General features: G+C 45.0%; 1 protein-coding gene across 1 annotated transcript in view; it reads left to right on the forward strand.

The window, feature by feature from the left end:
• LOC126235280 (kelch-like protein 10) overlaps window positions 1-12,584 on the forward strand; it is a 170,201-nt gene that overhangs the window by 18,891 nt on the left and 138,726 nt on the right. The window contains exon 2 of the mRNA XM_049944006.1: window positions 5,880-5,967. Coding sequence (XP_049799963.1) covers window positions 5,880-5,967 — 88 coding nt within the window. The remainder of the gene's footprint in view (window positions 1-5,879; window positions 5,968-12,584) is intronic.

The following is a 12,584-nucleotide window of genomic DNA, read 5'->3' on the forward strand; positions in this document are numbered from 1 at the left end:
CCTAACATGTATGAACCTGATGACCACAGTTTTCCTTCTGTATAAGCATTCCAATTGGTTTCTAACATTTTTTTCTCTCATGACATCACAATTTCGAGCACCCTCTGGTGGCTGTATGTGAACTAGGTCACTCACTCTCCACACGTAAAAGTGAGCATATGCACAAGAAAAAATTTTACCACGCATTTCCTAACAGGATAACACCCCAAAGTAAAGGAAAACCATCGTATGCCTTCCACTCCGACAGCTCAGCACAGACGGAGCGATTTTTCCCCCAAATTTTCGGATGCAAGAGGGTTGGGGAGAGGGCTGGGAGGGAACGCTGTCGTCGGGAAGTATGATGATGAGTAGTAGGGGAAGTGGGCGGAAGGGAGGGGGAAAATCCCAGACATCATCCAGTGATGTCCTCAGTGCGACATTGCCACATCTGCAACAGGCAAGGGGACAGGGTTGGGATGAGGCCCACCTTCTTGAATAAATCTGGCAACAATGTAGACTGCAACGGTTCACTCCTTGCTTCCCTGGTCAGGGCATCCCAAACTGATTTCATGGTCCGCGATTTCCAGAAGCCTTCTGATGGTGTTCCTCACCAGAGATTTCTAATCAAGTTGTAGGCACACAGAATATAACTTCAGTTGTGTGACTGGATTCGTGAGCTGTTGTCAGAAAGATCACAGAATTCAGTAACTCTCAGGAAATAGAGTGAAACAGGAGTGATTCGTGGAGCTCCCAAAAGAAGAGTTTGCAGGTCCTCTGCTGTTCCTGACATAAATAAACGATTTAGGAGACAATGTGAGGAGCTGATACTATCATTTACTGTGTAGCAAATTCATCAGAAGCTCAAAACCAATTGAAAAATGACTTAGACACGATATATTTATGGTGCGAAATGTGGTTATTTTCCCTAAGTAAGAAAAAATGTGAGGTCATCCACATGAGTATGAAAAGAAATCCGCTAAATTTAGGTCCACGATAAATCAAACATAATTTAAAGGCTATCAATTAAACAAAATACGTAATTACAATTACGAACAACTTAATTTGGAAAAATCAATAGGTAACGTTGCGGGTAAGGCAAACCAATGACTGAATTTTATTGGTCGTACACTTAGAAGATACAACAGGTCTCCAAAAGAGTCCTAGAGTATTGCTGTGCGGTATGGGATCATTATCAGGCAGGACAGATGGAGGACATCGAAAAAGTCCAAAGAAAGGGAGCTTGTGTTTTGGTTTCCGGTTTTCGTTGCGGCGAGATCTTTTTGCGTAATTTCAATCATCAGATTTCTCCTCTGAACGCTAAAACATTTTATTGATGCCGACCTACTTAGGAAGAAATGATCATCATAATGAACTGAGAGAAGTCGAAGCTCATACGAAAAGATTTAACGGTAGAGCAGCAGTCTGAAGGTTGTTCGAAGAACCCTGTCTCAGACACTGCACTGCTGTGATTTAGATGTAGCCGTCTGGAACCATATGGAATATTAGGTAAAAGGCTGCAGTCAATAACGCTACAATTAGCTAGCTTTATCTGATTATCAGTGAGTGGTTTCAGCTGATTATGATACACATTATGTGATCAGAAGTATCCGGACACCTATTAATGCACGTTAAAACAAGGTGTATTCACACTTTACCTTTAAGACGGCTTGAAATCGGCTGGGGACGCTTTCATTGAGTGAGTCTCTGGAGGAATGGCAGCCGATTCTTCCTCAAGAGCGGAAAAAAGAGAAGATAGTTATCTTGAGCACTGAGGTCTGGAGCGAAGTCGACTTCCTAACTCATCCGAGACTCATCGAGACTCTGGACAGGCCATTCCATTTTAGGAATATTATTATCCACAAACCATCGCCCTTCATGCACTGCTTTATGATGGTTCACTGTCATGATGGTACAAACAATCATCGTCTCCAAAGTGTTCCTTACTCTACACAGTACACAATGCTGTAAAATTTGTTCATATCATTCCTCAATTAGCGTTTTACTAAGCGCCTTAAGGAGACCACACCCGAAACACGAGAAATATCCCCACAGCGTAACATATACTCGTCTGTACTTCACTGTTAACATTACACGTGATGGCACGTAACGTTCTTAAGCATTCAGCAAACTCGAATTACCACAGGGTCTGGCGCTTTCGTCACTCCATATCATTCGTTTGCATTCATTCACTGTTCAGTGGCGTCACTCTCTACTGACCTCAAACGTCACTTATCACTGATTACACAAATGTTCGGTTTATGAGGAGCTGCTTCACAATATAACACATTCTCTTAAGCTTCCTTTACACCGTAATTCTGGTAGCTGAACTGCGGGTAGCACTTCGGAACTCACGACTCGTTCCTTCCGCTGATTTCATGCGACATTTTGAAGCAAAGGTCGATGGCTCCTATCCGTCAGTACATGAGGTCTACTTGGGCTTCGTTTAGCTACGGTTGTTCCTTCGAGTTAGATCTTTAAAATCACATCACCAATAGTCGCCATTGGAGCTTCAGAAGGGCTGAAATGTCCCTAATGATTCTGCTACTCAGGTGGACCAAAGATTAGTTCACGTTCGAAGTCACTGAGCTATCCTGACCGACCCATTCTGCTGTTCCTGCGTCTTTACTAACAACACAACACTCTCCGCCTGCTTTTTTATTGGCGAGTGCGCCTCGTGACATCTAGTGGTCAATTCCGTGTTACACAGGGGTGTCCGGATGCTTATTACTGAAAACCAGTAATCGTTGCGAAATAAGAACTTTTTAAAAGCAGTTGCAGCTGGTTGCGCTTTCCCTCAGTATCTTCAATGGGCGCCCGCCCGGTTAGCCGTGCGGTCTAACGCACGGCAACAGGATTGTGAAGGAGCGCCTGGTCCCCGGCACGAATCCGCCCGGCGGACTTGTGTCGAGGTCTGGTGAGCCGGCCAGTCTGTCGATGGTTTTTAGGCGGTTTTCCATCTGCCTCGGCGAATGCGGGCTGGTTCCCCTTATTCCGCCTCACCTACACTACGTCGGTGATTGCTGCGCAAACAAGTTCTCCAAGTACGCGAACACCACCATTACTCTACCACGCAAACATAGGGGTTACACTCGTCTGCTGTGAGACGTTACGTGGGCGTGAGGAGGTGGGGAGGTGGGGGGGGGGGGGGGGGGGGGAGTGCTACCGGGAGCCGAACCGCACAATAACCCTGAAAGAGTGGTTCGGTGTGGGACGGTGGAGGGGTGAAGTGCACTGCGGTAGTCGTCGTGGGTTTGTGGACTACTGCGACTGCTGCGGGGACGGAGCCTCTCCGTCGTTCAAAATGGTTCAAACGGCTCTGAGCACTATGGGACTTAACTTCTGAGGTCATCAGTCCCCTAGAACGTAGAACTACTTACACCTAACTAACCTAAGGACATCACACACATCCATTCCCAAGGCAGGATTCAAACCTGCGACCGTAGCGGTCGCGCGGTTCCAGACTGTAGCTCCTAGAACCGCTCGGCCACCCCGGCCGGCTCTCTCCGTCGTTTCTAAGCCCCCTGCTAACATACAGTACAATCTTCAATGGGCGATCATTTTGCAGAATTTTGTGCGGTAGTTAAACCCGTACGTTTACCCAGAATGAAGCCAATCACATATGTACAGAACATATGTGAGCGCGTTTCACTTCTGATCTACTCTTAAATAACGAGCAAATGCGAGCAATTATTGAAATTGAACAGCTCAGTGCTTTTCAGAGGCTTTAAGATTTGTTTACTCAATCGATATTTGATCGAATTATTTGTCATATTCCAGCTGCAGAGTAATGTCCACGATATGGGGCAGTAAATCTCTTGTTGTGTCAGTTACATTCCATATTTGTTAATTTGTTCGTGTTTTATTCCATTATAAAACAATGACTACAATGAACGCAACAATTTCCATGTCCATCTGCCTCAGTATGGATGTATACAAATCATGAGTGATGGAAAGCTAGATTTCGTGTGAGGAAAAAAGTGTTGATATCTCTCGAATGGTGCAACTGTAGGGTAGTGAAGATTTTACTTTTTTCCCCTAATACAGTGCCACAATGCCCCCAAAACATTCATGTCTATCGACTGTACAAGCGACGGAAGACTTATTGTCCATCCTACTTCTCATTCAAACAATCTAGTACATTTGCAGCAATGCTGGAAGCCTATCATCTTTCTGGAAGATGTAATTCTCTGCTGGGAACACTGAGTGACTACGGTTATCTGAAAAGATTTCATGGAGCTTACAGTTACTTTCTCTTTCCTTATCGCAACAGAATCACAAAGAACACGATATATTCGCTAAAACAAGTCAGAACCTCCATCAGGTTCACTACTCAAAGAAGACAGTAAGACTTGCTTAATTTCTCTTGGTGTCTGTACTCTTAAGGACCACATTATATGACACCATTACGCAGTATTCCCAGTTTGGTGTAAATTATATCACTGGAGTCTATTCTCTAGAGCCATCTCGTTTGCCATAGGTTTGGCAACAGCAGATGCAGAGTGAATGTTTGGTTTATTCACTTTCCGTCGCTCTAATTTCGACGAAACTGTGTATTCTAAACGTGTTAAGCTCAAAAATAATTTCCATGCTATTTGTCTTCTTGTGAGAGATAACAAATCTTCTTAGTGTCCTGATGTTATCCTCAGGAAGTTTGTTATTGTAGTACTGCGTTGAACAGACGATGCTTTCCAATGAACTACGTGTGCTGGATGTCTCCTCAGGTTTTCTGCCGGATCCTAAAAACAACGTGATTTCGGCGATCCAACTGTCCGCCATCTTCAGGAGAACGCTGCTGCTGAGTCAAACTGAAAACTGACGCCGAGGCTCAAACCGTCGTCCTATGTATCCCTCCGTACTGTACGCGGTGCACAGGGGTAGCCGGTAAATGGACGGGTGACCGTCCACGAACGCCACGCGCTGCTGACAATGTTCCCATTTGCCTTTACGGCAAAGGGGTCTTGAGAGGTGGTGGCGTAAATCATTGACCTTTGAGCCAAGGTCCTGGATTAAATTCAGAACCTGTTCGTAGTGTCTCATGGAGAGAGGGTATGTGACACTGTTACACTGTTGACGGTTGTCTGTCACCCGCTTGGTGCTCTTCGAGAGGCGTAGGCTATTGTGGCTGCACTGGGTTTCACCCTCTACATCGTCTCATCTTCCTCAACACGAACACGACACTACACACACACACACACACACACACACACACACACACACACACACATATATATATATATATATATATATATATATATATATATATATATATAACCATTATAATGACCTACACTTGACAAATACACCTACACACACAGATCTCACACTTCGCGAAGGAAAGTTGCCAGCTGGCGTGGAGGATAAGAAACACCTTTCCAGTTAGGTGGCTAAAACCACCCTTATGGGTCTTCCAGCTATTCATATCATAGGACTTCACTTTATCTAGGTAGAGTACTTCCAGACACCGTGGGTTGATTTCTGACTGTCGTTATGGATGTATCAACTAGACCCATACCGACAAGTTGCCCTAACTGAAACCCTGTGAAGTATGATATGATGATGCAACACAACGATCGCAGGTGTATGATGCAACGCAACGATTGCAGGTGTACTGGTGGCTGAGAACATTTCCAGAGATATTGTAGTATAAGAAGAAAACAAAAGACGTTAGTTTGTTATACATGAACCAGAAGAAAACAAATACTCCTGGAAATGATCACCTTTGCAAAAAGACGATCGTATTGCTTTACTCATGCTTTGCAGGAACAGATCGTTCTAACGACTGAGCATCTTCACTCGTAACGATTCGCGCTATAGATGCAACCATTACTACTTTCTGTTGCGTATTGGGCTGGGGTGCTGGGGCGCAGCTAACAATGTGTGTGGTATCCAGGGTAACACAGTGAGCCCGTGCTGACGCAGCAGCAGCCTCAGCAGCAGCTCCACGATTTCTCCAGTCGCGCCCTCGACATGGAGGCGGAGCAGATTCAGGTGAGCCGCGCGCCGCGCACACGAACAAGCTGCTTCCAATCGCCCAAAGCGCATGCTTGTATCCCGTTTTCTGTCCCAAGAAATACGCTGTCAATACTGCCTACAGCTAAAGAGTACCAGCTCAAGGCGGTAGAAAGCCATATAGCCTGTACGTTGTCAGAAATGTCATGTGTGGACTGGTTCCAGTTCTATAAGCGTTACGCCTATGTTGCACCGATCTCGGTCAGAGCGTATTTCATTTTTGCGACAAGTGGGGTTAAAGAGTACCAACAGTGTCTTCGGATTTTCCGTTGCGTGCTGATGTTGGTAACAGTTCGCATGATGAATAATGGGAAGTCAACACGACGATCGAGGGGCCAGATCTTAGATAGATAATGAGATTGTCATTCGCAATTTCCTTTGCCTCATAAGTGAAGTTAACTGATATTTGTTTCACTCACAGCAGTTTAAGTTGTGCTCTTAGGTTTCTGCCTATCCACAACCTCGCAAATCGTGGCATATTCGGAAAAGACAGCTCCATATTTGTGATACTGGTAAATCAAAATCACAAAACTGGACGATTTTCATTGCCTACCGTATACTGTCATCAGACTGGCTACGATCTACGGTAATGAACTGCCAACAGCAGTACGCAAAGGAAATCTGCCGGCGCCGTAAGTACATTTAGCCACAAATGGATAGGCCTCCGATTAATAGCGGACGCGTGCTTGCTTTCAGATGTGAACGAGACGAACATTGGATCAGATGAATTGTTTCCGGGTCAGATTAGTTTCTTTAATTGTTGGGAGACAGCGTATAAGACCACGAGTGTTTTATATTTCCCATTTTATATATCTTTGATGTCGGAATATCTTATGTAAACGCCGGGAACGTGTACAATAACACAGATGAATAATAAGAGGAACGAGATTTTGTACAGTACTGTTACAAAATGGGAAGTTCATCTGAGCGTGTGGCTGACTCTCAGGTAAATTCACGTATTACATATAGTATGAATTCCGCCATTGAACTACTTGTCTTCGTGTTCGCCTAGCACATTATCTACTATAAATTTTTTCATTTGCAGTTAGGGCAAGGCCCCCAGCTTTCGTTTTGATTTGTATTATCTTCGACAGGAATACTAAATACACATTTCGAAGAAACGCGAAATTTGTAGCAACAAGCTATTGCGTTTAAAGGTTATGTTAATCGAGTGCCTTCTTTTCAACATTATAGGGAAAACATTAGTAGAAACTATAAAGGGTTATAAATCACACAATTTCTTTACATTCACTGACGGAAATGCTAAGTGTTACACCCTGAAGAACCAGCCCGACATACATCAAACTTTATGGAGATGTTCAGCACATAACGAGATTTAAATGGTTAAATTATCATTCCATTCCACACTTATGTCCACCATCAATATCAGTATGAGGCGTGACTCCCACGGCCACGAATATACTCTTGCATTCGTTGAGCCATGGAGTCAAAATCCTCCGAATGTCATCCTTGGGAATTTCTTGCCATTCCTGGAACACATCCTGTGATAGTTCGTGAAGATAGATGGCCGGAGGCTGGCATGAAAGTAGTTCTCCCGTCGCATTCAAGATATGTTCTATGGCTGACAAATTATGGATCCGTGCAAGCCAGTGAGAGATCTAAAGATTCCTCTGTGCTTCAGAGGTGTGAACTGCGGCGAGGTGACTTCTGTTATCTTTTGGAGTGTGCTGCTTGGTATCCTGGTTATTAAGAGTATGACAACGTTGTCTACCAATCTTTCCATGTACTGGCGAGGGTTCATCATTCTCACCAGCCCCAAATTAGTGCTTCTGTCATATCCAGTAGTGCTCTACATCATAATTCAACAATTTGCAGATATATGAGTGCCGTTAATTGTTAATTCCAGTGATCTTTCATCATATCATCTGCAGACCAGTCGCGTCGATCTCACCATCACAAACAGAAGCGAAACTCATCGCCGAATGGAACCGCGCGACCGCTACGGTCGCAGGTTCGAATCCTGCCTCGGGCATGGATGTGTGTGATGTCCTTAGATTAGTTAGGTTGAAGTAGTTCTAAGTTCTAGGGGACTGATGACCTCAGATGTTAAGTCCCATAGTGCTCAGAGCCATTTGATTTTCATCGCCGAACACAATAGGAAACCCGCTCAATGTTGCAGCTGACTGTAAACGCTCTGCAACTGGAGATCTCATCCCAGCTTCCAGTAGTCTGTTGCCGACGGTTCGTGGTGATATTCTGGTTGCAACCTGTGCCCGGGTTTCAGCTGTTGTCATCACTCTATTGGTCAACGGCAGTCGAATAATCCTACGGTCTTCTCGGTAGGATGCTGCCATGTCCCTAATGCTAATGATTCCACCTGAAAATGATCATAAGTTGCACGCGCATAGTCTCTGGGATACTGCTTTGCGGTCTCCCCGTGAAAAGTTCCGTTAACGTTAGTCTCACCCAATAGCATTCTCAAAGTATTCTTCGTCTCTAAGAATAGATTTTTTCTGTTTTGAAAATACGCTCAAATAAAGATGAAATTTTAATCAACGTATCCCACAAGCATGGATATACTGTAGTATGAATTTCGTAGCGTTTGGGCAAAGCATTGATGACGCAACACTTTCCATTTGCGTCATTGTATCAATGCAAGTCAGGTGCGAATATTTCTTGTGATGACGATCGTATCAAAAGTTTCCGATGTTAAAAATGAGTCCCAAATAACCTAATACCTTAATGGAACCTAATGTTCTGCATTATAACTGTGCTACATATTCTACTAAATCCCGCACAATATGCACAATGTTTTACCATTGTTTATTTCATAACATTCTTCTTTTCTTTTTATGATGGCTTTGAAGGAGGAATAAAGTAAAATATTTGATAGCAAAGCGAGAGACAGATAGACTTTTTTCTCTTTAAACTGTACATTTTACCGAAGGAATTTATATTTGACGCATTTTATGCGTCACATAACGTTGCTAATAAGTAGTGGCTGCCATCTCTTGTGGTGGCGTTGAAAGTCCGTATCGTACAAATAGCCTCAGAACAAGTTTTAACCTGCTTCAGAGATATATTCTCCCACATACCGTTTCTGTGGATGACAATGCCCCAAATGATTCTGTCGAAAAAAGGTTTACTTCTGAAACTTCCTGGCAGATTACAACTGCATGCTGGACCAGGCCAAGTCGCGGCCAAGTAGTCTACCGACTGAGCTAACCAAGCACGACTGACAACGTCTCCTCACAGGTTTATTCCTGCCAGTACCTCGTCCCCTACCTCAGTCGGCAGAGCGTCTGACCGCGAAACACAAAGGTCCCGATTTCGAGTCTAGTTGCGGCACGCAGTTTTACTCTGCCGGGATGTTTCATATCAGCGCACAAACCGCTGCAGAGAGAATATTTCATTCTGGAACTTTACGATTATCATCCTTTAACATCAGGCTGTTTCAGGGAAGCTGCTCACCAAGTCTTCATTCGTCAACTGTTCAATAACTTATAAAACCATGATTCAAACTGTATAAAAAGTTCCTTGATTTATCTAAGATAAAGGGAACATACGAGGATGAATCTTTCAGTCCACAGGCCCGTGTACATTTCTCTGGCAATTTAAAATTGTCTGCTGAACCTAGACTCAAACTGGACAGAGACTTAAACGGGAAACAGGCTGTGATTTTTCAAGGGATGCACACCGGCATTCGCCTTGAGTAACTTAAGGAATCCAGGGAAAACATGGAGCTGGACGAGCAGACTTGGATTAGAGTCGCACTGCTTCCGAATACAAAGCACATTACCTTAGGACTGCGCTACCTCTCCTAGACGAATGAGTGCGCCTCAGTCCCTTCTCAACGCATCAACCGATCAGTACCCCTCTCCTACTTCTCAAGCTGTAATTATCATACAGGAACATCAGTCTTTGGAGAAAGGGCATTGTGACGAAAGAGTTAACGACAGCTTGAAAGTTGTCTCCAAATTGGAACTTCCACTCTGCAGGAAGATAATGGAACTTAAGTAAGTATTGAAAATTTTTGTTTGACCAAAATTCGACTCCGTATCTTTGCATTTTGTCAAAAAGGCTCTACTGAAGCGAAAGAACTACGAAAAGATCTTAGTTCGACTCCCCTCCTGGAATTATCTTTTAGTCTACCTTTCAGTTTTATTACAACCTAAATGCCAGTGTAGAGTGGTAAATTCACTCTGGAAGCAAACTTAATCTCCTATGAACGCTAGTACAGCAAAGTCGTAGGACAAACTCTGTTACGACTAGAAGCATGGGGATGTAGGACAACACTGAAACTTTTTGTTTGCTCTTGAGACGTTCTCGCAGTATGTTTCAAAGAGGTACGAACGGGGTTCAGACTTTTACTGAGTGCTGGACTACACTTCGAACTGACACGGATTTATGACTCCGTTTTTCAGTCTAGGCACCAAGTCCCTGTAAACGACGATCGGAACATTCTACCAATCGTTCAGTTCCTCGACGAGAGAAATCCACTCCTCGGTCACGGAGCTGTTCGAGAACCGGTGTGTTAACGCCCTCATCGTGGGAAAATCTGCGAATGCTGCAAATCAGTTCCTCGATTGCCTGGACATTCTCGTCTCTGGTCGATGTCGAAGGCGGTTCTCCCCAAGTGCGGCTTTGGTGAAATTGTTGTCACCATTTCACTACGACTGGGTGTGACATTGCATTTGGTTCATGCAGCGACAGAATTTCACGATGAATGTTGTGTGCAGTTTAAAGTCTTGTCTACAAGAATGCTACATTCCCACATACTTAACCTTTGGACTATGTTTCTAGTTGTCGCGCCATTTCACTTCCACACTGTGAAGCACCTGTTATCCGTACTGCAACGGAACTGTGTCCGCGGGAGATCCAGAACAAGTGCTCTTGCGACAATACACTACTCTTGTTGTTACTCTCTGAAATCCCCTGTTCATAGCCTTTGCGCAGCTTTTGATCTGACCCGTAATTGATTCTGAAACGACTAATGATTGTCAGGTCTACTGATGAACAACAACTTCTGAAAAACTTCTTCGAAAATACTGGGAACAATCTGAAGACCCATTATTGACCGTTGTCCCTGAATCATAACCACACTGTGGGAGCAGCCAGCTGTAATCACGATAATTAACAAAAATCCCACATTCGAAAATTTTATGATATGAGATGCTAGTGTGTACCATTTAAACCAGTTTGTTCGGAAATGTCTTGGGATGAAGTCGACACCTCAGTCTAAAAATTTATGAAGTGAGGTCGCAAGACATTATTGGTGCTGAGTTATCGGAAAATGCGGGCAGTGAATGTAAAGGTCCTTGAGTAGCAGGTATCTGGTATCACTGTCTGTATCCTCATCCGCACAATTCATAATCATCCATTTCAAGTAGTTACAAGAACGTAAATCGATGTCTAAAAGATCAGAAGCTGTTGACGATCCACAGCTATACGAAATACTTAGAAATTAATTCGATGACTGTGAATTACCTGCCATCAGATTTGTTATGTATAGATTTGCTATCCAGTAGTGATACACTCCTGGAAATTGAAATAAGAACACCGTGAATTCATTGTCCCAGGAAGGGGAAACTTTATTGACACATTCCTGGGGTCAGATACATCACATGATCACACTGACAGAACCACAGGCACATAGACACAGGCAACAGAGCATGCACAATGTCGGCACTAGTACAGTGTATATCCACCTTTCGCAGCAATGCAGGCTGCTATTCTCCCATGGAGACGATCGTAGAGATGCTGGATGTAGTCCTGTGGAACGGCTTGCCATGCCATTTCCACCTGGCGCCTCAGTTGGACCAGCGTTCGTGCTGGACGTGCAGACCGCGTGAGACGACGCTTCATCCAGTCCCAAACATGCTCAATGGGGGACAGATCCGGAGATCTTGCTGGCCAGGGTAGTTGACTTACACCTTCTAGAGCACGTTGGGTGGCACGGGATACATGCGGACGTGCATTGTCCTGTTGGAACAGCAAGTTCCCTTGCCGGTCTAGGAATGGTAGAACGATGGGTTCGATGACGGTTTGGATGTACCGTGCACTATTCAGTGTCCCCTCGACGATCACCCGTGGTGTACGGCCAGTGTAGGAGATCGCTCCCCACACCATGATGCCGGGTGTTGGCCCTGTGTGCCTCGGTCGTATGCAGTCCTGATTGTGGCGCTCACCTGCACGGCGCCAAACACGCATACGCCCATCATTGGCACCAAGGCAGAAGCGACTCTCATCGCTGAAGATGACACGTCTCCATTCGTCCCTCCATTCACGCCTGTCGCGACACCACTGGAGGCGGGCTGCACGATGTTGGGGCGTGAGCGGAAGACGGCCTAACGGTGTGCGGGACCGTAGCCCAGCTTCATGGAGACGGTTGCGAATGGTCCTCGCCGATACCCCAGGAGCAACAGTGTCCCTAATTTGCTGGGAAGTGGCGGTGCGGTCCCCTACGGCACTGCGTAGGATCCTACGGTCTTGGCGTGCATCCGTGCGTCGCTGCGGTCCGGTCCCAGGTCGACGGGCACGTGCACCTTCCGCCGACCACTGGCGACAGCATCGATGTACTGTGGAGACCTCACGCCCCACGTGTTGAGCAATTCGGCGGTACGTCCACCCGGCCT

Source organism: Schistocerca nitens, chromosome 2, assembly GCF_023898315.1.
Source record: "Schistocerca nitens isolate TAMUIC-IGC-003100 chromosome 2, iqSchNite1.1, whole genome shotgun sequence".
Lineage (NCBI taxonomy): Eukaryota > Metazoa > Arthropoda > Insecta > Orthoptera > Acrididae > Schistocerca > Schistocerca nitens.